The sequence below is a fragment of the Natator depressus genome, chromosome 3 (genome assembly GCF_965152275.1).
Source record: "Natator depressus isolate rNatDep1 chromosome 3, rNatDep2.hap1, whole genome shotgun sequence".
Taxonomy (NCBI): Eukaryota; Metazoa; Chordata; order Testudines; family Cheloniidae; genus Natator; species Natator depressus.
This window is the reverse complement of record NC_134236.1, coordinates 200,583,366-200,608,168: the sequence shown is the minus strand read 5'-3', so window position 1 is coordinate 200,608,168 and position 24,803 is coordinate 200,583,366. Positions and strand designations below refer to the sequence as shown.

The 24,803-nt window shown below is 43.5% G+C and overlaps 1 protein-coding gene across 3 annotated transcripts in view; it reads left to right on the top strand.

Annotated features, from left to right (window-relative positions):
• Positions 1-24,803, top strand: part of PLCB1 (phospholipase C beta 1) — a 647,792-nt gene that overhangs the window by 420,458 nt on the left and 202,531 nt on the right. For all 3 annotated transcript variants that reach the window (XM_074949681.1, XM_074949683.1, XM_074949682.1), the window contains exons 6-9: positions 4,676-4,729; positions 5,735-5,810; positions 15,579-15,679; positions 17,532-17,698. In XM_074949681.1, coding sequence (XP_074805782.1) covers positions 4,676-4,729; positions 5,735-5,810; positions 15,579-15,679; positions 17,532-17,698 — 398 coding nt within the window. The remainder of the gene's footprint in view (positions 1-4,675; positions 4,730-5,734; positions 5,811-15,578; positions 15,680-17,531; positions 17,699-24,803) is intronic.

Below are 24,803 nucleotides of genomic sequence, written 5' to 3'. Positions count from 1 at the left end.
CCCCCGTGCTCCATTCGGGTACCGAACTATGCCCAGAACTCCGGTCTTCAAACTCTGCACCTCCTCCTGCAATCCTTCTCAGTCAGCGACAACCACCAACACTGCCTCTACTGCCTGGGAGAATCTCACATCGCAGCTGGGTGCAATATGTGTCAAACTTTCCCCAGGCATACCTGAGAAGTTTGAGCAGTAAGGCCTTGTCTACACTACAGAGTTAAGACAACTTAAGTTACATTGACAGTCATATGTTGCTTTAATTACATTGGTTGTGCATGCCACACAACGCTCCTTGTGTCAGCAGAGCAAATCCACAGTTGGTGCTCTTGCTTTGACAGATAGAGCATTGCATCATGGGTAGCTATCCGACAATGCAACTCACCATCCTCTTCCCCTGGGAGATACGGGAATAGATCACAGTTCACCATGGGGGCAGGCTCACTATCCCATTATGCAGTTCCTTCGATCCTATCATTCCGTGGGCTTCTGACTTCATTTCGTACCACTTTTGAACAGCCCCTGTAAACTGTGTGCCTGCCATCTCTGCCTGAAAGCATGGATCCTGCACTGCTCTCCAGTCTTGTGATCAGCATTATGAATACAGTTCAGCTGATCTTGCCGTATTTCATGAGCTGTGAGTCTAATAACGACACCGTGGCGTCTGCCCTGCTGTGTGCCCTGGAAAGAAACAATTCAGGATTTCTTTTGGCATTCACGAAGGTCACCTTCCTTGTTGGTGAGAAGGTCGGTGAACTTGGAACTATGCGGGCAGACCCGCTATTTACAGTATTCCACAGGGATAAGGTCTCTTTATGCTTATACCTGAAATTTTTACCAAAGGTGGTCTCCCCATTTCATATTAACCAATCCATTTACCTACCTGTTTTCTTCCCGAAACCGCACACATCCACAGAAGGACATAGACTCAATTCCCTCGACGTCCGACAGACTTTGGCCATTTACCTGCAGAGAACAAAAACAATCAGGAAGTCCCCTAGACCATTTACTGAGGTAGCAGAGAGAATCAGGGGACACACCATCTCCACCCAGAGAATCTCCAAATGGATTTCTGGCTACATTAAACTCTGCTAACAGCTGTAAAATCAACCTCTCCCCACAGGGGGTACGGGCTCATTCCACTAGAGCTCAAACAACGACTGTGGCATCCCTTCAAGATGTGCCTCTGATAGATGTATGTAGAGCAGCCACGTGGAGTTCTGTCCACACGTTCACAACACACTACGCCTTGGTGCAGGACTCGGCAGTGGATAACTCCTTTGGCACGGCAGGAAGAGGAAGACGACGTGACTTACCTGTAATGGGAAGTTCCTTGAGTTGTGTGGTCCCTATCTGTATTCCACTTCCTGCCCTCCTTCCCCTCTGCTTCCAATCTGTCAGATTCATGGTGGAGAAGGAACTGGAGACATGGCTGGTCTGCCCCTGCCCTTTATCCCCTTGGACGGAAGCACAAGGCAAGTCAGGGCGCATGCATAAACCAGCAGACACTACTTCTAAATTCTTCAACTCCAGGCTAATGGTGTGCATGCGTAACCCACAGTGGAATACAGTTAGGGAACCACACATCTCAAAGAACCTCCAGTGACTGGTGAGTAACCTCCTCTTTCAGCTCTTAGCTCATAAACTACTAACACTAGACTGTATTGCGCATGGTAGACACAACCCTGTGTTGGGGACAGAGCAGAGATGCACTGCCTCTAGGGGAAGCACAGCGTGTGTGTGTATGTACAAGGGCACACAAATTGCTACAACTCTAAGATGTGTAGAATAGCAGGCAAGCATGGTATCTCCATGCCTTTTATTTTTCCACTATTTAATAGCTCACTTAGGTGCTGCAGGATTTCCAGGACCCTTAAGCACAGATGCCAAATCAGAGTTACTCAAAGTATCTTTGACTTTGAAGATTAAACATTTCCCACCTATTATAATGCCAGTCCTGCATAAAGTGGTGATCATAGTCCTATTAGAATCATGTCATCCAATTTAAAAATGATTGCAGTAGAGCTGAATTATAAAGGCATTTTCCTCCCTTTGGCATCCAAACTTTCATAATGTCCAGGGTGTATTAATAAAATGACTGAACAGGTTTCCTGTGATCAGGTCACATGAGGAAAAATAGGGTTAGACTGTGGTGTACAAAACAGGCACCTAGGATTTAAATCTCTGTTGTCTTTGTTATACTGTAATTGTGCAGTACAATTTTGCCTTTATTACTGGAGTACATAGCAAAGGCTTAACCAGGGCTGACATGGAGACCTGGGATTGGTTTCAAGTCCTGGATCTATCATTCTCAGAGCCAGCAGTGAGCTACTGAAGTAGCATGTTTAGCTTTTGAGGGTGGTAATATCTCTCAGTAGCAGCCCTTCTAGCCAGTAATGGAGCAGGAATAACATCCAGACCTTCGAGGAGCGAAGAATTGTGGCTATAGAACAAGGTAAAATGGTGTGTACTCGGGTGTTCTATAAAACATACTGAGAAGTCCTGGGGGAAGGAATCCCGATCAGGATTGGTCAGAATTGTTATAACACCAGTGTCGTTCATTCTTGTGATACCATCACAACAGTTGAAGCTTTACATAAAGAACACAGCTGAGAATCTCAGCTTTCATTTAACTAAAATGTAAGTTTCTAGCTATCTTGGTTTCACAGGAAAGCTCGTAAATGTGAACTCAGGACCCCGTAAAGCTGCAAAAGCAGAAGACAATGAAAAAGAACCCCAAATGTATGCATATTTTTAAAATGCTTGTGATTTTTAAGCCAGTCACATGATCTTGTAACGTTTGGGTTTGGCAGTACTGTGTAGCAACAGGAAGTCTGGCTTCTTTGGTATATCTCTAAAGGCAAGGATTTGTGAAAACACCTCACAGTTATTACACAGGCTAGAGTATTAGAACTTGCTCTGTTTTTGACAGTGCTGCTAATGTTCTGATCTTGCAAATGCCAAACCTAGAAGAGGGCGGGTGGGGATGTTAATTATATTCTTTACGTTACAAAACAAACAAAAAACCCTAAACCAAAAAGCTTACCCCAGAAGCTCTGCTATTTTCAGACAAAGGGCTGATGCGGTAGATAGATCCTTATGCAAGTAGCCCTCCCTCAGCTGGGCAAGCCCCAAGGAAGGTCTGATCTAATGCCCACTAGAATCAATGGAATGATTCCCACTGATTTCCTCAGGCTTTGGATCAGACCCTGTTTGTGTGAGTGAGAATGTGCATGGCTTGGAAAAAAAGAAATGTATTCTTATCCCGATGTTCCGACAGGCATGGCATGAGTAAAGCTGTGAGGGTTGGGATATAAATACACTCTAAGAGGTCAGTCTACATAGTGCACTTAGTTGCCTGTATGTAGGCACCTTTGGTAGATAGTTAATAGATTTGTCCACCAGAAAAGTACCAGTGAGACTTTAACCCATTTGATCATCACACGAGGCTTTCAGGCTGACACGAGTGAAGTGGCCAGACTGATAGACTTCTTTAGTACATTGATTCTAAGTCTTCGAGCCGGCTTATGTTGGCTAGAGGGGATTTCACGCTCTCACTGCTGCCAGGATGTTTAATTGGCTGTGGTTTGACTTGTTTTCATCTGACTAGTGATATGAAGACCAAGGGCCACGTTATCCCTAGTTCTTCCACGGGTGTGCAGTGGGGTGGGCCAGGGACAGTTACAATCCCTGCACTCGGCGGAGAGTGTGCCCCCTACTAGCCCGTGGAGAGGGACTGGCACAGCGTAGGGAGCAGGCTGCACCATCTCCAGGAATGGGGCTGCTTACTCAGTATCCCTGTGCGTCAGTGAGCTAGAAGTTGTACCTCCTGAGGCATATTCTCTCCTTCCCCTCTCCCTGGGATGGGCTAGCTCTGCACCAGCCCCACAATTTGCCTCAAGGAAGGAATTATTTCTAGGGTGCTTAAAGGGGGTTATAATTAGGAGTAACAAGATGCAATTAAGCAAAGGAAAATTTAGACTGGCTATCAGGCAAATTTTCCTAGCAGAGAAAGCCATCAGGCTGTAGAATAGTTTTCCAAAGGAGGTGATGGAAGGGTCCATTACTTAAACGTGGACTCAACAAAGCAGTAGGGAGCAACCCTCGCTTAGCAGGAATCTTAGCTGATCTGCTTGGCCATTCCATTCCTAATCTAACAGTATGTCATCTCTGGATCTAGATGTTGTATTGCGGAGACCATACCCATGTTAGCTTGGTCAGAGCTAGCTTGCTGAATGTAGCCACAGCGGCTAGCTACCCCAAATATTATCCCATCTAAAACCCTAAACACCTACTTAAGATGACTAGCCCTGCCCACTAGCATGGCTACACCACACCAGCTTGATCAGAGCTAGCATGGGTACATCTCCTCGAGCTGGGAATGACATGTTCCAGCTCCAGTGTAGAGAGAACCTCTGATTCTGAGCTTTTCCATGTCAGTGTTGTGGGTTTTGTTTTGTATTCATGTGTACTGCTGATTTTTGCATTGCTCCATATGAAGGCAGGCGACGTTTCTCACTCACCAGCGATGTTTGTTAATGATGTCCTGCAAGATTTTCAGACAGTACAAAATGAGCGAGTAAAACTCGCAGACTGATAGAAACAATAGGATTGAGCTGTAAGAGTCTTTGAAAAGCTTTTAAAAAGAAAAAGACATTCCCCGTGTTTTTTTTCTCTACAGTTACACAAAACTGAAGCTGCAAGTCACTCCAGAAGGACGTATTCCTCTGAAGAGGTAAGTTCTTCTCTCCTTTGTTCTTAAATTGGATCTTTCAGACCTTTGAGTGTGATTTTAATCTTTGGAATGGTGCTGGACTGTCAGCCCTTTGACTGAAATCTGTTTATCCACGCAGCATGCATATAGCGCTGCTGGCAGGGCAAGCTACTTCCTCACTGCTGTGTCAGTGTGCGCCACCCCATGCTAACCAGACCACTTTTGGGGGGGCAGGAACCCGCTCTGTCTTCATGGGCTGTGGGTGAAGTCTATGGAGGTTGCACTTCTGTATCTGATGCTAAGACCACCCGGTTAAAATACCAAAAGGGAAGGATGGTCCACTGGTTCGGGACCTAGGTTCAAGTCCTTTCTTCGTCCTAGATTGCCTGTGTGATTTTGAGCAAGTCACCTAGACTGTCTGCACCTCAGTTCCCCATCTGTAAAATGGGGATAATAGCACTTCCCTACCTCAGTGTTGTTGTGATGATAATATATTAAAGATTATGATGTGCTCAAATGCTACAGGTATGGGGAGCCATTATAACTATGCTAGATACCCATTGTGATGATGGCTTTTTTGGTGAGAATGCTGGGAAATGGGCTGACATCACCCAAATTATTTAATATATGCCACTAAGCACTCAACAAATGGTAATAAGTGTTGGTAACTACTATTCTGGGCTGGATTTGAACCAGTGACCTAGAGGTGAAAGAAACTGATCTCCCCTTTCAGGGCTCTTTCTGTCCTCACCCTTTCTGTCCCTTCTATGACTACTTTCCCCGTCAACTCCCTGCCTCCAATGTTAAGTGTTTATCTGATTGGAATATTTTGATTTCTTTTTCTTTTTTGTGAAAGTGTTTCTGTTTTCAAGATCTAGCTATGAAACAAAGGATGAATGCACAAGTTTTCCCAAAAAGTCACTTTGCTGTGCAGTCCGTTAGCCATGCACAGCTTGTATCCATATAATACAGAAAAGTGTGATGTGCCTTTGAACAAATCCCTGCTTGTTTATTTCCATTTTGCAGCATATACCGCTTGTTTTCCGCTGACAGAAAGCGAGTAGAGACTGCATTAGAAGCTTGTAGCCTTCCATCTGCCAGGGTAAGCATTCAGATATTTTCTTGGCCTGCTCTGAAGTGTTGCCAATTCATAGCTGATTCCAGCAGTGTTTTCTCAGGGGCTGATCATGCCCCTTGAGACCTGCCCAACGAACAGGCCCTCAGCCAGTGGCTCTTCCTCTCCTGCACAGAAGATACCCCTGGATTCCAGAGATGGCTCTCTGCAAGTCTGAGTATCTTTGCTGAGGAGTTGGGAAGGGAACTGAAGGAAGTGTAAGTGAGCTGGAGGGAAGGGTACAGGATTGTGTGCCATACTCTGCGGAGATGCCATGAGACTATAACACAGTCACTGACTCTATTACAGACTTTCAGGACTCATTTTCACTGCAGTGTTAGCTCAAGTTATAATTGGAGCATTGCACAGAACATGACTCCCGCCCACACACTTAATCTCTAGGTCAAGTTAAGTGGTGCTTTAAACTTGCGCTAGCGAGCCTGGGAACATGGGTAAAATCTTGAGTACAGCTAACACTTAGCTAGTACGGACACAGCTACTCTGCTCTGCTAATACAATCATTCTGCGCTGCTAATACGGCTAGAGCTAGTTGGGAATTTTCTGACGAAGCATTGTTATGTCAGAAACCAATGTGTTAAAACCGAAGCTGTTCACAAGAAAGGGTTGATATGGACAGATCTCCCAATTTGAAAACAGTTTGAAAAAGCAATGTGAAACATCCCATTTTGATGTTTTCAGAATGAAACGTTTAGGTTTTTAATTTATTCAAAATGTTAGTTAATGTACACTAAAAATGTTATTTTGTTTAAAAAGTCAAAATATCAATGAAACATTTTGAAATGATCAAAGACTTTCAGTTTTTTAGATGATCAGTTGATGGAAATTTTTGAGATTTTAATTTTTCATCCCGTTTCGGAATGGAGGAAAAAATCCAAAATCTCATTAACTCTCAAAGGATGGGGAAATGGTTTCCCACCCAGGTGTAAATGCACTCATTCTGTGCTGCAGATTCAAACACTTTGTGCATCTCCAGTGGTGTTTGCTGTGTGATTTGTTCTCACTTGAGCTAGGATAACTAAAGAGAAGTTAACTCAGGTGTGGATAACTCCAGCTCACTCTGCAGTGAAGGTAAGCCTGTAGTCTCTTCACTGTTGAAGAGACCCCACTTTAACAGAGGGATGCCAGGAACAGCTGCCACCAAGGTAGTCTCTAGCAGCCTAGCTTCAATGGAGACAGATCTGCTGCAGAAGCACAGAGCTGGCCTGCAGAAGGCCCAGACTTCTTGTGAGCACCCAGACTGTGTTTGGGACCTGGTTCCACAGCTGATTCCTGCGGGAAGGGCAAATCTGGTGCCCCAGAACAGCAACAGGGCAAAACTCCACAAGCCAATCCTCAAAGATCTCATCTCCCCCGGTTCAATCAGACCCTCAGATGTTTCAGAAATCTAGGGGAAAATGGATCTAAAAAGATGGAAAGAGGCTTTGGGAGCTTTTTGCAAGCAATTTATGTAAATATTTGCAAAACGTATGTAAAGATTATGGAAATCTAAACTGATTGTGAAAATAATGCACCATATACTTTACCACACACAGCAGATACGTGATTGGTTTTCTACCTTCTCATTTGTTTCTTAAAAAAAGAAATATGTTTGAGGTTTGTTTCCAGGATTGCTTTTCATTTAATTGGCAGTGCAGTTAGCATTTAAGATGAGATATTCAAGAATCTCCGAGGCATGCTTTTTAACTCATTTGATTTAATGTATCCGTTTACTGAGTGGTAATAAGGATAAAAATGATTTCTTAACTCTCACTGAAAGAAACATAAACATTGTTACAATGCTTGAAGGAAACCACAAGCTCTTTCTGTTGTTTATTTGAGTCAATAGTCAATTTTATCTAGAGATTGCTGTATATTTTTTGCCGGGACACTAGTTGGACAATTATTCATAGTATAAGGTAGATCTTTTTGTTCAGGACAAAAAATGATGTGTTACATGCAGTAAGGAAAACTCAATTGATTATCCTGGAAATAAAATCTTTTAAAAGAAACACTGTTCCATGACCAAATCCTCCAGGAAAGAGCAAATCCCACGGAGTTAAGGGGAAATTCGACTGTTTTGACTTCTGCTCTTTCACCTGTGTTCCCATTTATTTAAACAAGCAGAATTCTGGGCTCTCAGCTTCCAATTTCTGTGATATTTTCACCCATCTTGTGTCCTCAAGACATAAAGTTTAGACTAGAACAAGGTAAAGTTGAAACTAATACAGGATACCGTCTCTCACTGAGGTATGTGAATAGCATGCAATCCTCCTTGGAAAAGTGGAATTTGTTTATTTAGTATATTTTTTACAAAGGTTGACGGGGCACCCAGAACACTGGATGAGTGTGCTTGTATATATTTTCTAAACCTCCAAAGAAAGATGTCTCTCCAAGCTGCGTAGAAAGGATATTTACGATATACATTAGGGAAGCGTAGGACTCATGGGCTGAGATTTTTCCAAAGTAAGAGTGTGATTTTGTGCTGCACTTCTAAGAGACTGTAAAAGCCCCTAAGGCACAGCAAAAAAACCCTGCAGCCCTGGGGGGGAGGGGCTTAGGTAGGTTTAAGCCACTTTTGCACCATCCTGATTCTAGGTTGTTTCAGGAGCTGATATGGCCCCTGGCATGTAACTTAGGCTATGGCTACACTGGAGAGCTTACAGCAGTGCAGCTGCACCAATGCAAGCCCTCTCGCATTGCCAACGGGAGAGAGTTCTTCCATCAGCTTTACTAGTCCAGCCCCCAAGAGCGGCAGCAGCTATGTCAGTGGGAAAAGCTCTCCTGCTGTCCACACAGGCGCTTATGTCGATGTAACTTATGTTGCTGAGGGAGGTGCTTTATTCACGCCCCTGCCAACATAAGCTGTAGTGTAGTCATAGCCTCCACCTTAGGAGACTGCCTAAAAGTTCATAGAATCATAGGGTTGGCAGGGACCTCAGTCCAGCCCCCTGCTCAAACCAGGACCAATCCCCAATTTTTGCCCCAGATCCCTATAAAGCCCCCTCAAGGACTGAACTCACAACCCTGGGTTTAGCAGGCCAATGCTCAAACCACTGAGCTGCCCAGCCCAAAGTTATTGTAGTCTGAGCTGAACTGCCTACAGGTGACATCTTTGCACAGCACTCCTGTAGCTGCATCGACTACAGGCCCAGCGCCTGCCCCTGACATGCCCCTAATGCTGCGGCTTGTGGAGGGGGCCTCCCAAGACAATGTGAACTATCTGACTTAGTTCCTGGGAATTCTCCTCCAGCTGGAACAGAGATTTAACAGTCCCTTTATGCTGCTGTGGAAGAATAATAGGAAGGGGTATCTCGCCCTAAAAGCCTAAGATTAAGCTCTTCAGTTCATACATAGGCAACCGAAATAAGGGCTCGCTCCTGCAAGGTGCTGAGCACTCTCACCCCGAGTCTGCAAATCACTTAAACATGTGCTTAGCTTGAAGCATATGTGTCGTCCTATGAAAGTCAAGGCGATGATCCGTGTGCTTAAAGTGAAGCACCGAAGCAAGTGCTTTGCTGGTGCTGGGTCAGAGTGCTCAGCCCCTTGTAGGACTGAGTCCTTATTGACGTGCCTAAATATGAATTTAAGAGCTTGTGGCCTGATTTTCCACATTTTTGAGTATCCAGCAGCAAATATTGAAGTCAGGGGAGTGAATTTTTCAAAAATGCCTGAGGGGATTAGGTGTCCAACTGGGCATCCGACTCCCCTAGGCATTTTTTAAAATCTCAGCCAGGCTGGTTGAAGTCAGCGGGAGCTGAAAGGTGCTCGGCACTTCGGCAAACCGACCATGCTTCAGGATGTGACGTTTATAGCTTGACTTTAGGCGCTTGTTTTTGAAAACCTTGGCCACGGAGATTGTATTCTACGCTCCATTGAGCACGAAAAACGGGCCACGAATATAAATATTCACTCCAAAATAAAATACCCTGGCTATTGAATCCTATCATCTGAGTAGCTGTTGTGCTGTTAAATCAATAGGGGAATGAGACAGGTGCTGCAAAAGCAAGTGGGATTCCAGACGAATCATAATGGTCAGTGCCTGAAATGAACAGAGGGCCTTAATAACAAAACAGTATTGAATGCCAAATATACAGCAAATTTAGAAACAAGGCGTGTTTTTCTGCAGTGCAAAAAGCAGGGCAGTTTGTTCAGAGAACACAGAAAGAGCTTAGGACAAAAGGTCTGTGGGTGGCTCCACTGATATGTGGCTAGCTCTCAGGCCAGCATGTTGAAAGGGACAAAATATATTAAATATTTCTGGCAATGAGGATTTTGCTGTCCAAACTCAGCGAGTGTCTAAAATTGTCTCTTAGGTTGTAGAAGCTATTTGGGCCAAGCTTTTATCTCCTGTCTTTATCTTTGGGTCATGTGCAATACTGAGCACATTGGCAGGGGCGGCGAGTTGTATGGGCCCGGGGTGCCTGTGCTCCAGGAATATTCAGAGCACGGGGCCCGGCTCCACCAATGTTTGGGCCGGGTCTCTCCCCCAGCCCCACTGCCCCCGCACGCCTCCCCCCAGAGCATCTGTCATTCCCGTCTGCCGTCCCCGGGTGATTAAAAGGGGCCTGGGGGCCCCCGCCACCACCATCAGCAGCACAGCGAGGCTAAAGCGGCTTCCTGCCCGCCCTCGCGCCGCGTGGCGCGCCATTCCTGGAACTCCCCGCCCCGAGCGCCGAATCTGCAGCCAATGGGAGCTGCTGAGGCGGTGCCTGCGGGCAGTGGTGCGCAGAGACCCCTGGCCCTCGCCATCTAGGAGCTGCTGCCTGAGGAGTGTGCAGGTCGCTTTCAGGAGCCGCCTGAGGTAAGCGCCGCACCCCTCACCCTCTCCCATACCCAAACTCCCTCCCACAGCTTGAACCCTCTCCTGCACCCAAACTCCCTCCCAGAGCCTGCACCCAAAACCCCCTCCTGCACCCAAACTCCCTCCCAGAGCCCGCACCCCCTCCTGTACCCCAACCCCGTGCCCTAGTCCAGAGCCCGCACCCCACACCCAAACTCCCTCCCAGAGCCCTAAGCAGGTGTGGAAGTGGGGTGGGACTTGGACCTGCACCAAAAATTATACAAACCTGCCACCCCTGCACACTGGTGGTAGTAAATAAATAATATGTACATTTCATATTTTATTTCCTCCCAGCGGCTTGCATCGGTGGCTTTTTGTATGGTTGTGGCCGTAAATGGATGGAAATTCAAATGCGTTTCTGAATTTGAACCAAATTATATGCAAAAGGGGACAGAAACGTAGATCTCTGGTCATCAGAAAAGGTCCCCATCCAGCAAAGTGCTGAGCGCTCTCAAACTCCCATTAAAGCCAATAGGAATGGAAATCTATGGGAATATAAAGATCCTCAGTAATCAGAGCACTGGTATCAAAATTGCCCCTGTAAGAAATACTTACTCATTTAGTGAAGCAATGGCATATTGTAATTATCCATTGTCTAGCGAGTTTTCAGATGCAATGCAAATTGAGGTACATGCTTTACTGCAGACAGCCTTTCTTTGTTCTGTTTTTTTATGAATGTATAGCAGTCAGATTTGGGAGAAAATGCCTATTGTCAGCTGTGGTACAATTCTTTTTAGACATTGCGCATACCACTGGGAAGGTATTTTTCTGCCTGGTTCTCTCTAAGAACCATAATTAGGTGTAGCAACTGCCTACAGATTATGCCCACACAAGCATTCAGAAATATTACAGTGTGCCAAAACAAAGAGTGTAAAGAGCTTTTCGCTCCTCAGCTCTGTAGAACTGTATTTTTCAAGAATTGTCATTATTTGTTATGTGTTGTGCCCCACACTATTTCGAGTTAAATAGAGGTGTCACTACGTCTGAAGACTGAATCAGTTCATTTGAAGCCTTTTCTCCACTTGCTATAGAAACGCAAATGTACATTAACAAAGAAAATAACTGAGTCTCCATTTGTCACACACAATGTAAGCAAACTTATGAGAAAGTCCAACTTGGTTATTCATAAAACATTTTGTACCCATCAGTGAAAAACCACTGATTTTTTTAATCCAGAAAAAAAGAAACCCCAAAAAGCTGTCGAGAAAGCTTTACACTCTGTAAGCAGGCATCGCATACAGCCAGCAATTCCACTTCAGGGTATGATCTCATTCAGTCTCACCAGCTAAACAGGTTCAGTTTGGATCAGTTCTTTGATTGGAGGCAGAACTCTGGGTGGCGTGGGAAGCTGTGTTGGGTGATCACTAGATTCTCTTCCCTGTGACTCAGTAGTGCACCAGTGCGCCACCATCGTGCTGGGGAGGCGAATACTTATTAACATGCCCTTGAAACAATCACTGAATTTGGGAGCGAAAAAGATTGTCCTTGTGCACGTGTCCCCACAATGCATTGGGGATTTGTGCATGTCAACAAGGTTTCACCCAGAGCCGTTGGGTCAGATCTTTGTCCCAATTCAAGTCACTTTTTTATCACTCCAGTTTCTGAAGGGGCGGGGATTCCTGTGTCTGCATGAAGCTGGAATGTTCCATGCTCTAGCTATTTCAGGTACCTAGGGGACTGTTGGACTGTTCCAGCCAGAATAATTTTGAGCAGCCAGATGGCTGCTCTAGCTTATGTTGGGGGGGCTGGTTTGGCCTCTGGTCACCTCTGGGATTAGGGGAGATGGACAGTTGCCTTGTAGCCACGTTTCACCCCCACACCTCCATCCCAGCTGCACTGAATATGAACTTGGTGAGGATTAGCCTCCATTTCAGCAGTGGGTTTGGTTGTTTTAATAGGTTTTTGTATATTCCGATTCTACTTCACTTTCCATCTGCCCTGATTCCAACTAGAGTATGACTCTGGGCACTGATTGTCCAAAGCCACATTCTGGTTGGACTTGTGTTCTGATCAAAATGCTGCATGCCTGTGCACCAACGCCTGGTAGTATGTAGGAGGGAACCTCACCACTGAGAAGAGTGAAATGGATAAGTGGGGAAGATAACTAGTGACAAATATAACAGAAGGAGATTTAACCCACTGGTCACTGTGTCCCCCTCTGTGCCCAGTCCACAGAGAATGTGGGCCTGTTGCTATGTAATGGCCTCCATCTTGGCTGACAGTAGGGATTCAACTAGAGATCTGCAGAGCTAAAAGTAGGAGTCTCTACAACTTGTGCTAAAGCTCCAGGCTAACTGGTATTTATAGCAGACTTACATCCTCTGTGTACTGGGGACAGACAAGGACACATCACACATCCTGAGTGGTGGCTTACACACTTCCTCTGCACTTTCAAGCATCTGAGGCCTACAACCGTTCAAATCCCAAGAATGGGGGCCATCACACAGATGCTGTAGGAGTGGAGTGTTGAAAAGAGGAGGCTTTTGTGAAGGAGATGAGGAAAACATCCCAGTCCCTCAAGGATCCAAACTTGCCCTTCAGCCCTGCAGCCACATTTAGCTCCCTTGCAATTATAAAAACGACACTGAGGACTGTTTAATACACCCAACTTAGGTGTTTATAATAGAAAATGCATTGAAGGTGGTTGTTGGGCCACAAACTGCTGACGAAAAGGTGTCCAGAGAGCAGGAAGGAACAGTTCAGGAAACCTAAGGAAGCAAAAATGAAAAAAGTTGGGAAGAAATGAATAGCCCATTAAGCATAATGAAAATAGCTGTGTGTGTGTGTGTGTGTGCGCTTGTGCGTGAGAGATACAGTTCCAGTTCCCTCAGCAACTGTATGTGCATATAAAAACACGTTACTTTTTTTGTGGTTGTCTGTATAATTGGCTTATTTTGAGGCACTTTTGCTGCCCCCACTGTGTGGAACTGACTGGAGGATTACAGGATCTGAGGCGGACACATGTGGTGAGGCATGGCAAGTGTATGGTGGGGAGAGAGGTGTCTCGTTCTGAGCCTCACCGTGCCACAGAGCCAAGGAGCTTTGGGCTTTTATTGCTATAACTGAGGGCGCAGGCGCCTGGGTGGTGGAAAGCCCTCTTTTGTCATAGACTCCTGAGCCATCCAACCCTAAAAGTGGGTACCTTGGGTAGGGAGGAGGTGTGGCCAGGACAGTGGGGAATATACAAGTCAGCACATCCCCTAAGCAGCATGCAGCGCTGAGCTTTAGATGTACCCCCTCCCAGCAGAAACATCAAGGGGTGGTTCTGATACAAACACCCACAGGTGACTTCCCTTTGGGGCTGGATGGATCCCACTAGTGCAGGGGAGGTGGGGACAATCACTCCTATGGCACATTTTTAGCAGAAAAAGATTGAAAAGTTCCCTTCCTTCTAACAAAAGCTTGAATAGACACTTCCGGTTCCCTTGGCAACAGTGCTAAACAGCAGAATAAATAATAGCAATGATTTCCTCTGTCGGCGGCTTGCTTCTGACACAAGTGGGCTCAGCAGCATATCCAGGGAAATGGCTTTGCATCCGATCCCAAAACACTTTCTTCTCACTGATTGGAATCATGTACTTAGTTTGGAGGTATGGAGAAGTGTCACCTGATACTGTAGTCCTTCCACAGGCCAAACCCCCAGTGCCTTCCATGTGGGTGGCTCACATGAAAGGAATTCAGGATCAGGTCTTCGATATGTCTGTTCCACATTTTTGCATTTTCAGTTTTGTTCTGGCTCCTTAGGAGGTTTCCTCTACACAGTGATTATTTTGCATGTCCTCCTCCTTTCTCGGAAGAGCTCATTGGACTGATGCAAAGGCAAAAGTCAAAACGTGTGAAGCTACTGGCCTGCATTGGGGCTTGCATCATCATTTAGACCTCCTCTCTCCGTTTTCCCTGCCCCAGTGGGTGCATGGAGGGAGCAGCCCCTGCTCTTCGCTGAGCTCAAGGACTGTGATTGGATGGGCTCTTAGACAAGTGTCAATTAGGAAGAAAGCTCTTGCATCCACCTGAGTCCCATGAAAGGGCCAATCGCAATAAGGCTGAAATCTTCTGTACTGTAATAAAATATCCCATGTGTAAGAGCAAACACAATAATCCCTATTCTTCTGGAAAAGCTCTGTAGAATATAATAGAGATTATAAAAATAGCATGTAAAAATAGAGTTATATACTTTAGAGACTTATAAAATTTAAAAAAATCTTTCTTTCTATAGGTTTTGGAACCATTCTGCAGAATTCTGTAGTATTTTCTCTTAAGTTATATTGGATGTTAAAACAAACAAATGAACAAAAACTTTTAGAAAGGCTAAATTCCATAGGACTTTTCCAGAAGAAGAATATTTTATCCGTGTGTCCTGAGTAAGTAGCGGGAAATATTTGTGCGCTCCTTGGACAAGACCAGGGTATTAATTTTTGCTCAGGGTTCCAATTCATTCCCTGGTTCTTCACATGCTCCAAGGAGTCAAGTAACCTGTTGCAGCTCTATAAAAGTATCAGTTTGTTTCCCCTTGGGAAGGCTGGGAGGAGCAGCCTGGGTTCCACCCATTCCCTGCCCCAACCACTCTCCGCGCACCTGTGTGGAGTTGGAATTAGCAGCTACATGGAGGCTGCTCCTTCACCCATTCTGCGGGTAACTCACATAGGGGAAGAAGGGAAAGTTTTGTGTCTTCTTACAGTTCCGCATGGGTGCGTAGGGTAAAAGATAATCTTGTCTAAGGGAGGACATAGTCATACAACAAATCACCCAGTTATTGAAACAGATCATTTTACTTTTTGTCAGAAGCTATATGCTTAAAACTGCTCTGTTATTCAGAAGAGTTGATTATTCTGCAAAGGGAAATAATCTTGTAATGACTTGCTTATAAACAAAATGTGCTATTTCTTTACTTCAGTATTTTTTCCCCCGTTTCACAGAATGATTCAATCCCTCAAGAGGACTTCACCCCAGAAGCATACAGAGTATTCTTAAACAATCTCTGCCCTCGGCCTGAAATTGACCACATCTTTTCTGAGTTGTAAGAAATGACACTTTTTTTCCCCTCCTCCACTGATATTCTCTGGTAGTGATGGCAAAGTAGGTTATTTAGGCTACAGCATCACAACGACTGCCAGGAACAGATTTCCATGTCAAGAAGGATTGTTATTTAACCTAGAAGGTGAATGTAGATCAAAAGTTCCTTCCTCCAAGCTTTAGCCACTGTTTGTAATGGCCAGAGTTTTACAGTAATTTATTTCTAGAGGAGTAGAACTGCCAGGCCTTGTTTCTCAATATGTATTATGATAGTTTAAGCTTCAGTGAGAAAAAAGGAGAGGAAGTGATAAGCATGAGAACAGGCATTAGATATCAGCGTATAGAAACCACTTGAAGACTAATAAGGAGTTGGAATAAGAATGCAATAGCATTTAGGATTCATGCATGATGCAGTTAGAGATCATATGCCTCATTACAGCGTAAATTACATTTGCAAACAGCTGTGCTTTTGTCATTTCATATTTTCAATTTCTTAAACACCTGAAAGCCATACAACTTTAGCCGAACTTTTTCACATCCTCTTTTTCTGGGATTGGATCAGTACGGTTTTATGTTTCTTTGGTGAACCTCACAGACCTTTCAGGCTTAAAAAACTTGCTTTGGTTTCACTGGCATTCCTATGTACAGCTCCGTCCTCCACAAGATATTGACTATTTCTGCAGCAACCTGCTGTCTCACTACTATTGGAGATAAATGCAACCCCAGCCTAAGTAGATGCAACACTCCTTGATTTCACAAAATGTTTCACCTGCTTACTCCAGAGCTAAATTTGGCCCCTGGCAGGCAAGCAGACAATGGCATGTGGTGGTATGGCTATTCCTGCAAGATTCACTGTACTTCTCAGCTCCAACACTATTTCCAACTATATCCAACAAGCCTCTTCTCCTATTACCAGTGGAGCAAGAAAATGGGGCAAGATGGTAGCCACGTGGATGAGATGTTAGTTCCCAAGACACCTAAGACACATCCCAAGAGCCATCAAAGCAAATTCATGAGCTTATATTTGAAACCTGTGTATTCTTGCTCTGTTCATCTTTTTCTGCCCCAACCAATAGGGTGACATTTTCAGAAGTGCTCAGCTTTGGCCGAACCTTCCTCCCATTGAACTTAATGGAAAAACTGCCACTGATTGCAATAGGAACAGAGTCAGGTCACCAATAAATGCTTCTGAAAATGCCACATATAGTAATCTCCTTTCGCACCAATCCTGCATGCATGCAGGCACATCACAGTGCCTGGTATTCATATGGTGCTCATTGGGGCCCTAGGTGTGTTCAGAGGTCCCTCTACACAAAGTCTGTTGCAGGATCGTAGCCTGAGATTGTCAGCTCCTTGGGTTGGGATCTATCTTTTTTTGCCTGTTTTGTAAAGTCCCTAGCATTCTTTGAGGGCTCTGTAAACCAAGCAAATAATTGTATAATAAAATCAGGGCTTCTGTCCTCCAACAGAAAACCCTAATAGTTAGGCCTGGAATGCCAATGGAACTTAGGTAACAGGCTCAGTAATACAGCATTTCGTTTCCTCTCATTTAAAAAGTATGTCCTGTCCAGGAATCTAGGAGTAGACTTTTCAAAAGCTCTCAGCATTGGCCTAATTGTCTTTCACTGACATCAACAATGCTGAGCCCTCTCACTGATAGGTGTTTAATGAAGAAAGTTTGCCATACATAGTCATAAAGTAAATGAGTTTGGAGACTTAACAGAACATAATTTTTTGTTGCCTGGTAGTTTGAATCTTGTTTCTGTTTCCATGGGAAGTTGCAAACCATTGAACTAAACTGCAAGGGAAAATATTCTAATTTCTTTTATTTTTTTTTAACCATCATTTTTCTCTAGCGGTGCCAAGAGCAGACCATACCTTACTGTTGATCAGATGATGGAGTTTATAAATTATAAGCAACGTGATCCACGGTTAAATGAAATCCTTTATCCGCCAATGAAACAGGAGCAAGTTCAACAACTGATTGAGAAATATGAACCCAATAATACTCTAGCAAAGAAAGGTCAGTGGTTTTGATAGTCTTGCTGAATTCTGTTTCTGGTTTGAAACAATGAACAAATTACACTAGAGCAACCCACTGGAGCAGACTTTGGGTCAGAGTCTAATCACATTTCCAAATGGCTGATTTTAGACTTTACAGGCTTGTGAGACTTGATGTAGTTAATATTCCAATGAATTTTGTTGGAACTTAAGTTAGGAAGGATGGGCTGATTTCCGTTTGCTTTTCAGTATGTATAATTGAGAGTTCAGAACCGTTCCTCTGATATGTAAATTTCAGCACAGGCAGCACTACGACAATAACTATTTTCTTGCGTATGAGATGTTTGGAAAATGCAAAACGTTATAAAACAAGCAGTGGTATTGAATCTGAGAAGAATCATTCTATGGCCTGATCATTGTAATAACACTAATAGCTCAGCCATCTATTTGCTGATAAGGTGGTTATACAACGCAGTCTCTGATTGTAGCAGAATGTGGGTTTTTTTGTCATAATCACAGAAAAGTCTCTTTTGAAAATCTTGAACGTTTTCTGGGCTCAGCTGGGCTTTTTGCCAAAAGCTCTGTGAGATCCTATTCTACTCTCAGCAGATAGACTTTTACTACCACCCTGAGTCTTAACATAACATTGATTTTACGCATGCATCTTGTTTTATTCTGATTCATATGTTCTACTGTCTACCCTCCTTTTCAATGTGTTTATATCATAGAATTGTTATGGGTGTGGGAATATCCTGAAAAAACAGATCTGATGTGAAAAAACATATTTTGATTCAGAGATACAGGACGCAGTCCTACAAGTTGCTAACCATCTCCTCAGAGCCGCTGAGTACCCTGAATTCCACACCCTTATCACTTCAAAGGATCAGATTCAAAATAATCATCAAAGAGACAAAGCCTTGGAGCCTCAGTTTAACAAAACTCTCAGAGTCTGATCCTCATTTACACTAAGTCCAGTACATTGGCACCAATTTTAATGCCCCTTTACACTGCCAAAGGGGGTTTAAGTCCAAAGCAGACTGCAGAGAGTTACAAAGGGATCTCACAAAACTGGGTGACTGAGCAACAAAATGTCAGGTGAAATTCAATGTTGATAAACGCAAAGTAATGCACATTGGAAAACATAACCCCAGCAATACATACAAAATGATGGGGTCTAAATTAGCTGTTACCCATTCAAGAAGGAGATCTTGGAGTCATTGTGGACAGTTCTCTGCAAACATCTGCTCAATGTGCAACGGCAGTCAAAAGAGCGAACAAGGAAAGGGATAGAGAACAAGACAGAAAATATAAATCTATGCTATGCCCACATCCTGAATACTGTATGCAGATCTGGACACCCCATCTCAAAAAAAGATATATTGGAATTTGAAAAGGTACAGAGAAGGGCAACTTAAACTGATTAGGGACATGGAACAGATTCCGTATGAGGAAGGATTAAAAAGACTGGGACTTTTCAGCTTAGAAAAGAGTCAACTGGAGGTCTATAAAATCTTGACCGGTGTGGAGAAAGTGAATAAGGAAATGCTATTTACTCCTTCACATAACACAAGAACTTGGGGACACCTAATGAAATTAATAGGCAGCAGATTTAAAAGAAACAAAAGGAAGTACTTCTTCACACAATGCACAATCAGCCTGTGGAGCTCTTTGCTAGAGAGGTTATGAAGCCTAAAAGATACGAATAGACCTGAAATCAACACCGATCAATGGCGTGGGTTCAGAGACATGGTTTATCCTTTAAACTGAATTTTTGCTTCACATTCTTTGTGCTATTGGAAGGGATTGTGCAGAGGTTAAATTGGAAAAGGAAAGAGAAAGGTACTGGTACTTTTCCAAGTTCTGCCCACAAAATGAGCTTTCAGTAGATCATGCAGGAGTTCAAACCATGACATGTTTGCTGTCTGGGCTCTGGTCCCCTAATACACCATTGGGCTGTTCCAGCTTGGCTTCCTTCTGGGTGTGGCTCAGATGGCCTGTTGGGTTTCTTGGGGCAGGTCTACACTACAGCCAGGATCGACGTTCTGAGATCGACCCCACCAGTGGTCGATTTAGCGGGTCTAGTTAAGACCCACCAAATCGACTGCAGATCGCTCTCCAGTCGACCCTGACAAGAAGAGTAAGGTAAGTGGATGGGATATTTTCTCCCGTTGACCCCCCGCAGTCGAGACCCCACGGTAAGTCGACCTAAGGTACGTCGACTCCAGCTACATCCAGAGCCTTGGGCTTCGCTCCTTTTTGATTTGGGGAAAAAAATAAGAGGTGGTATCTCCCAAGCCCGCCCACTCAGGGTGCTAAAATGAGCAGCCGATTAGAGTTGATTGGGAAGCTCTTCCCAGTGTGATCCTTCCTCTCCTTCCATGCAGTTAAATAACTTTAACCCCCTGGCCCAATCACTTGCCAGCCGGAGCTCTATGAACATGCAGAAGCTCCACGGTTCCCAGAACATACCAGAAACTGGCCAAAGAGATAAGCAAGAACAGAGCTGACGGCCTCATTTGGTATATTTGGCCCCTTACTCCTCCTCCACAGGGACCAGGGCAGCAGCAGTTCCAAGGGGGGTGGTTTGAATGTTCCCCTGCAGCCATGAAGAAAAGCTGCTCTAGTGAGGCAGAAAGAGGGCCTGACCTGAGCGACCATCGCCCAGGTTTAATGAGGTATAACAAGGAACAGAGTGATGGTATGAGGAAGGCAGGAAGCAGCATGCCAAGAGAGACAGGTGGAGAAGGGACGCTGGGAGATGGTGTAATGAGCGTGGATCAGAGGGGCACAGATGGCCAAGGTAAGCAGGCTCCTATACTGAACTCATCACTGTAGTTTCTGGACGATATACTGAAATAAGTGCATATTTGAGACAGGAGAGAGGATCGGGGGAGTGACAGGAGTTGCAGGGTTGGCGCCCCCAGGAGCAAGTCATTGTCAATGTGCCGATCGTGTTATATGGTTTTGCAAGAAAAAAATATCACTGTATTTGAAATGAACCAACACCATTGAAACTGAATCAAATCCAAACCCGGAACAAAAGAAAACCCCGTCAGAAACCAAAAGCTTTTTTCAACCAAGTGATTTCAACCACTTTAAATCACACCAATGTACACATACAGTGTTTTATGGTGGGATTAGAGAAACTTTAAAGACTGCGTACTAGCATTAGGTTGACTTAATTGGCTAGCCTTAGAGCAAATTACATTGCTTCTTCCCCAGATTTCTCAAAAGAGTTTAAACGTGTGCAACTGTTTCTGGGTTTGTTTTTTTCAGTCCCTGCCGTTTCTGATTTTGTAAAACCCATCAGCTGTGCTCATTGTCTTGTTTTAGGTTAACTGATGGTTTGCAAAAGTGCATACAATGAAACAGAGACTAAATGTAAAAATAGATATTAATGGTGAAGGGTGTCCCCTTCCTTTGTTTGAATATCGTTATATATTTATGTGAATTATTGGCCTCATTTTCAGAAGTTCTGAGCACCCGCAAATCCCACTGAGGTCAGTAGGCGCTGCTGTGTTGCACCCTTGAAAGCCAAGCCAATTCTTTCTCTTGCATTTCTAGCTTTTAAAGACATTATTTCCCTGATTTAAATTGCCATGTAAAATAGCTGTTACAAAGCGGGAATCAGATTCAAAAGCTTTTGATGGCTCAAGTATCCCATAAAGTTCTGGACTTCTAGTTGATTCCTACAAAGAGAACCAAAAGAGTACGGCATTTATTAAATTTTCCTGTGTGTGTAATAACACACATCAAGACATTGACTTAGGCTGGGTACCTGTAATTTTGAGATGGTTGAAAACATTTGGCTTCAAGCTTTCCTGTGGAGATGAGCGGTGGAGATGAGGGTTCAGTTTTGTAAGGTGTTGAGCACTCTGACCCCAATTGGATGAAGCACTTCAGAATGTACTTAAGTTTAAATGTAATGGTTGAGGTTAATATTATGGACAATTCTATTACACTCCACTTTCTTACTCCTCATTTTAGCTCTTTAGGTATGTCTACACTGTAGTCAGGAGGTGTGATTGCTGCACAAGAAGAAATATCTGAGCTAGCTTTGGTCAAAGCTACAATAACCCCTCCTGATTTCAGTGTAGACATACGCTGTGTTGAAGCTCAGTTCTCTATTTTCAGGACTTCAGAAGGCATTACAGAGTTAAACCTTGGGACCGTTGTATGCAAAACCCTGCTTCCAGTCCTATTCAAAGAGCGAGTTCTACACAATTCTTAATAAACTGACATTTGATATATACAGAAACGTTGTAAACGGTATTCAGGATATTTCGTAAATAACTTTTAAAACAAAAGCTTTTAGGTAGTAAATCTACTGGTGCTCTTTCTACAGACTTCCACCACTTTGTTGCTGTTACGTGTATTGCAAGGAAAGGTTTCAATGTAACATTTACACTTGTATACATTAGTACTACTATAAACACATTTCCTTCTGATCTTCCTTCACAGATGATCTCTGATGGCTTAAATATATAGTGTGTGTATGCGTGTGTCACTTGGAGACTTCAGAGCTTGTGAAGAATGGTACCATCTCAGTTCTTTTCCAAGCTCTTCAGCCTTGTCCGAAAATGGCTGTCTGGGGTTTCTTACAGCTAGCAGCATTCCAGTCCTTGGGCTCGTTTATTCATATGAGTAGTCAGAGCCCCATTAAAGTCAATGGTGACTACTCACATGAGTAAAATACATGCAGGATCAGTTAGATTGTAAAGTTTAGAGTGCAGGGGGCTGTCTTCCTACATATCTGTAAATCATCTAGCACATTTTGTGGCAATGTAGTCTGTTGCTAGGTTAAAATTAAGGTTTTGCAATATCAGCAGACGCTTATGGTTGACAATGCACATAGGTCAAGTATATGGTGCGTTGTTTGTTTCTGGAGGAAGTGTGAGGTTGTGACTAATGTTTTGCATGATAACTATGAAGGAGATTAATGCGTGTAGTATTTCCTTATCTATTGGAAGCAGAAGGAAGTTCCTTGTGATGATGTGCAGTCTATCACGGTCAGCAGAAACATGCTATGCAGGCATTTGGCATGGTTAAGAGACATCTCAGAACTTGGTATTTCCATGCTGTTTGGGGCTTGCATAAGATAAATGTCACACGTGACCAACCTTAATCCCTTTTAAAGGAAATTTGTGTATATGAAATAATAACCATAACCTTATTGCTACACCTTTGATGTGGGAATTGCCTGAGTTGATTGGGTTTTAAAGAAACCTTTGGTCTGTGAACACATGATGTCAAAGGGCTTGTTACAATTTTGATCAGAGAGCGATGAGACTTATATTCTGAGTCCCAGGAGTATGAGCCCTGTCTCTCTGTCTCTGTCTTTGCCTCTGGAGTTTAGAAACTCCTCAAGAACCGCACCCTGTGTATCTATTTTTTTTCTGTGAAAATTAAGTTCTGCAGGAGTTCCTGCAAGACGAGTAAACTCTACAGGAATATCTTCAGTGCTCATAAGCTGTGCAGAAATCCCAGCCCAGCTCTGCCAACTATCATACGAAGCTTGTAAAATGTGCAGGCAGAACTGTGCAAATATCTGATTTCTCAAGTCACTGGCTGTTCCAAGATAATAAATAATAATAATAATAGTAAAAACATTTGGAGTTGAATGAAACTTTTTGTTGGCCCAAAACATTTCAGTCAGTTTTAAGCTTTTACATTTAAAAAAAATGATTTAAATAAAATGGATGTAAATTTTGAAACAAAGTCATTTGGAATAGAAAAATTGAAATGTTTCATTTTGATTTCTTCCAGGCTTTGTTTAGATTGTGTTTTTTTAACCATAACAATGTGACGAAATTGTCACAAAATTGTTTCGGTTGATTGGAACCTGCATTTTCCTCTGGAAAAACTGAAAAATGTCACCCAGCTTTATGTCTAGGACCCTTTATTAAAGTTATAATCTTTGCACAATAACACCTACAAATTTACTGCTGCTTAAGTGAATCATTTTTCCATCAGCCACCCAGTATAACTCAAGGCCCGACACTTAGTGACTTCAACAAATTCAGAGTTCCTAAGCAAAGCAGGAGAATAGTGTAAACCCTGGGAATGGAGTCTTGACGTGCCTTGCAGTTTCTCCTTCCCTGGTGGATGAATCAGAGCACAAGCTCCCCCAAAGCATATTTTTGAGATATGAGAGGGAATAAAGATTTTAGACTTTTCCATGTCTTAAATATGGGCATGCTGAAATATTAATTCTGCCTGTTGCAAACCCTTTCCTAGGGAAATTACCACATTCTCCATAAGCCAAAAAACTGACCAATTATAAAACTCACAAGGGTAACCCCCTTTAATCTTCAAAGAAAAAAGAACCTTCCCCCAACAGCAACGAGTGTTTCTCCCCTCAAACTCAGTCAGCTCCTTGATCAACCGCCTCATAAATATTGTGTGTGTCATTAGTAGGGAGAGAGGGAGATAGATAGTTAGGCGGCGGGGTTTCAAAGCACTCTACGGAAGGTATCCAACTCCTATTTAATTTCAACATCCATTCAAATTGTCTTGTGCAAGTTTCCTGGTTGTTACTCTTGCTTTTTAAACAATAAGGTAAATTAATGAACTCCCTGTCGTAGATTGAAACACACTTTTATTTTATAGAGCGCCTGACACATGGATTTTTTTTCCAGAGCACTGTTAAGACATCATGCAGTGTTCGTTTGAATATAAATGTACTTTCCCCACCCTGTTAAACATCAATATGTTTTTAAACAATTTGGTTCCACTGCTTTAAATCGCCTTTCAGTAACTGCTTTAGAATGGTTAGAGACACCAGGTTGGTGAGGTAATATCTTTTATGGGACCACGAAGAAGAGCTCTGTGTAACCTCGAAAGCTGGTCTCTCTCACCAACAGAAATCGGTCCAATAAAAGGTATGACCTCACCACAAACCTTCTGTCTCTAATATCCTGGGACCAACATAGCTACAATAACACTGCATGTAAGAATAGTCACATTAGAGTCCTTTGATGACTTGATGGGGTCATTTCCTAGGCAACAGTGTTTACTGGCACAAACAAGTACAAAGCAGGTAAGGGCCCTGCTGTTGCAGTTTGAAGGAGCTCTAATAATGCAAGTCTATTTATAGCCTAACTTTGGACATATAAGCGGTGGGGCTT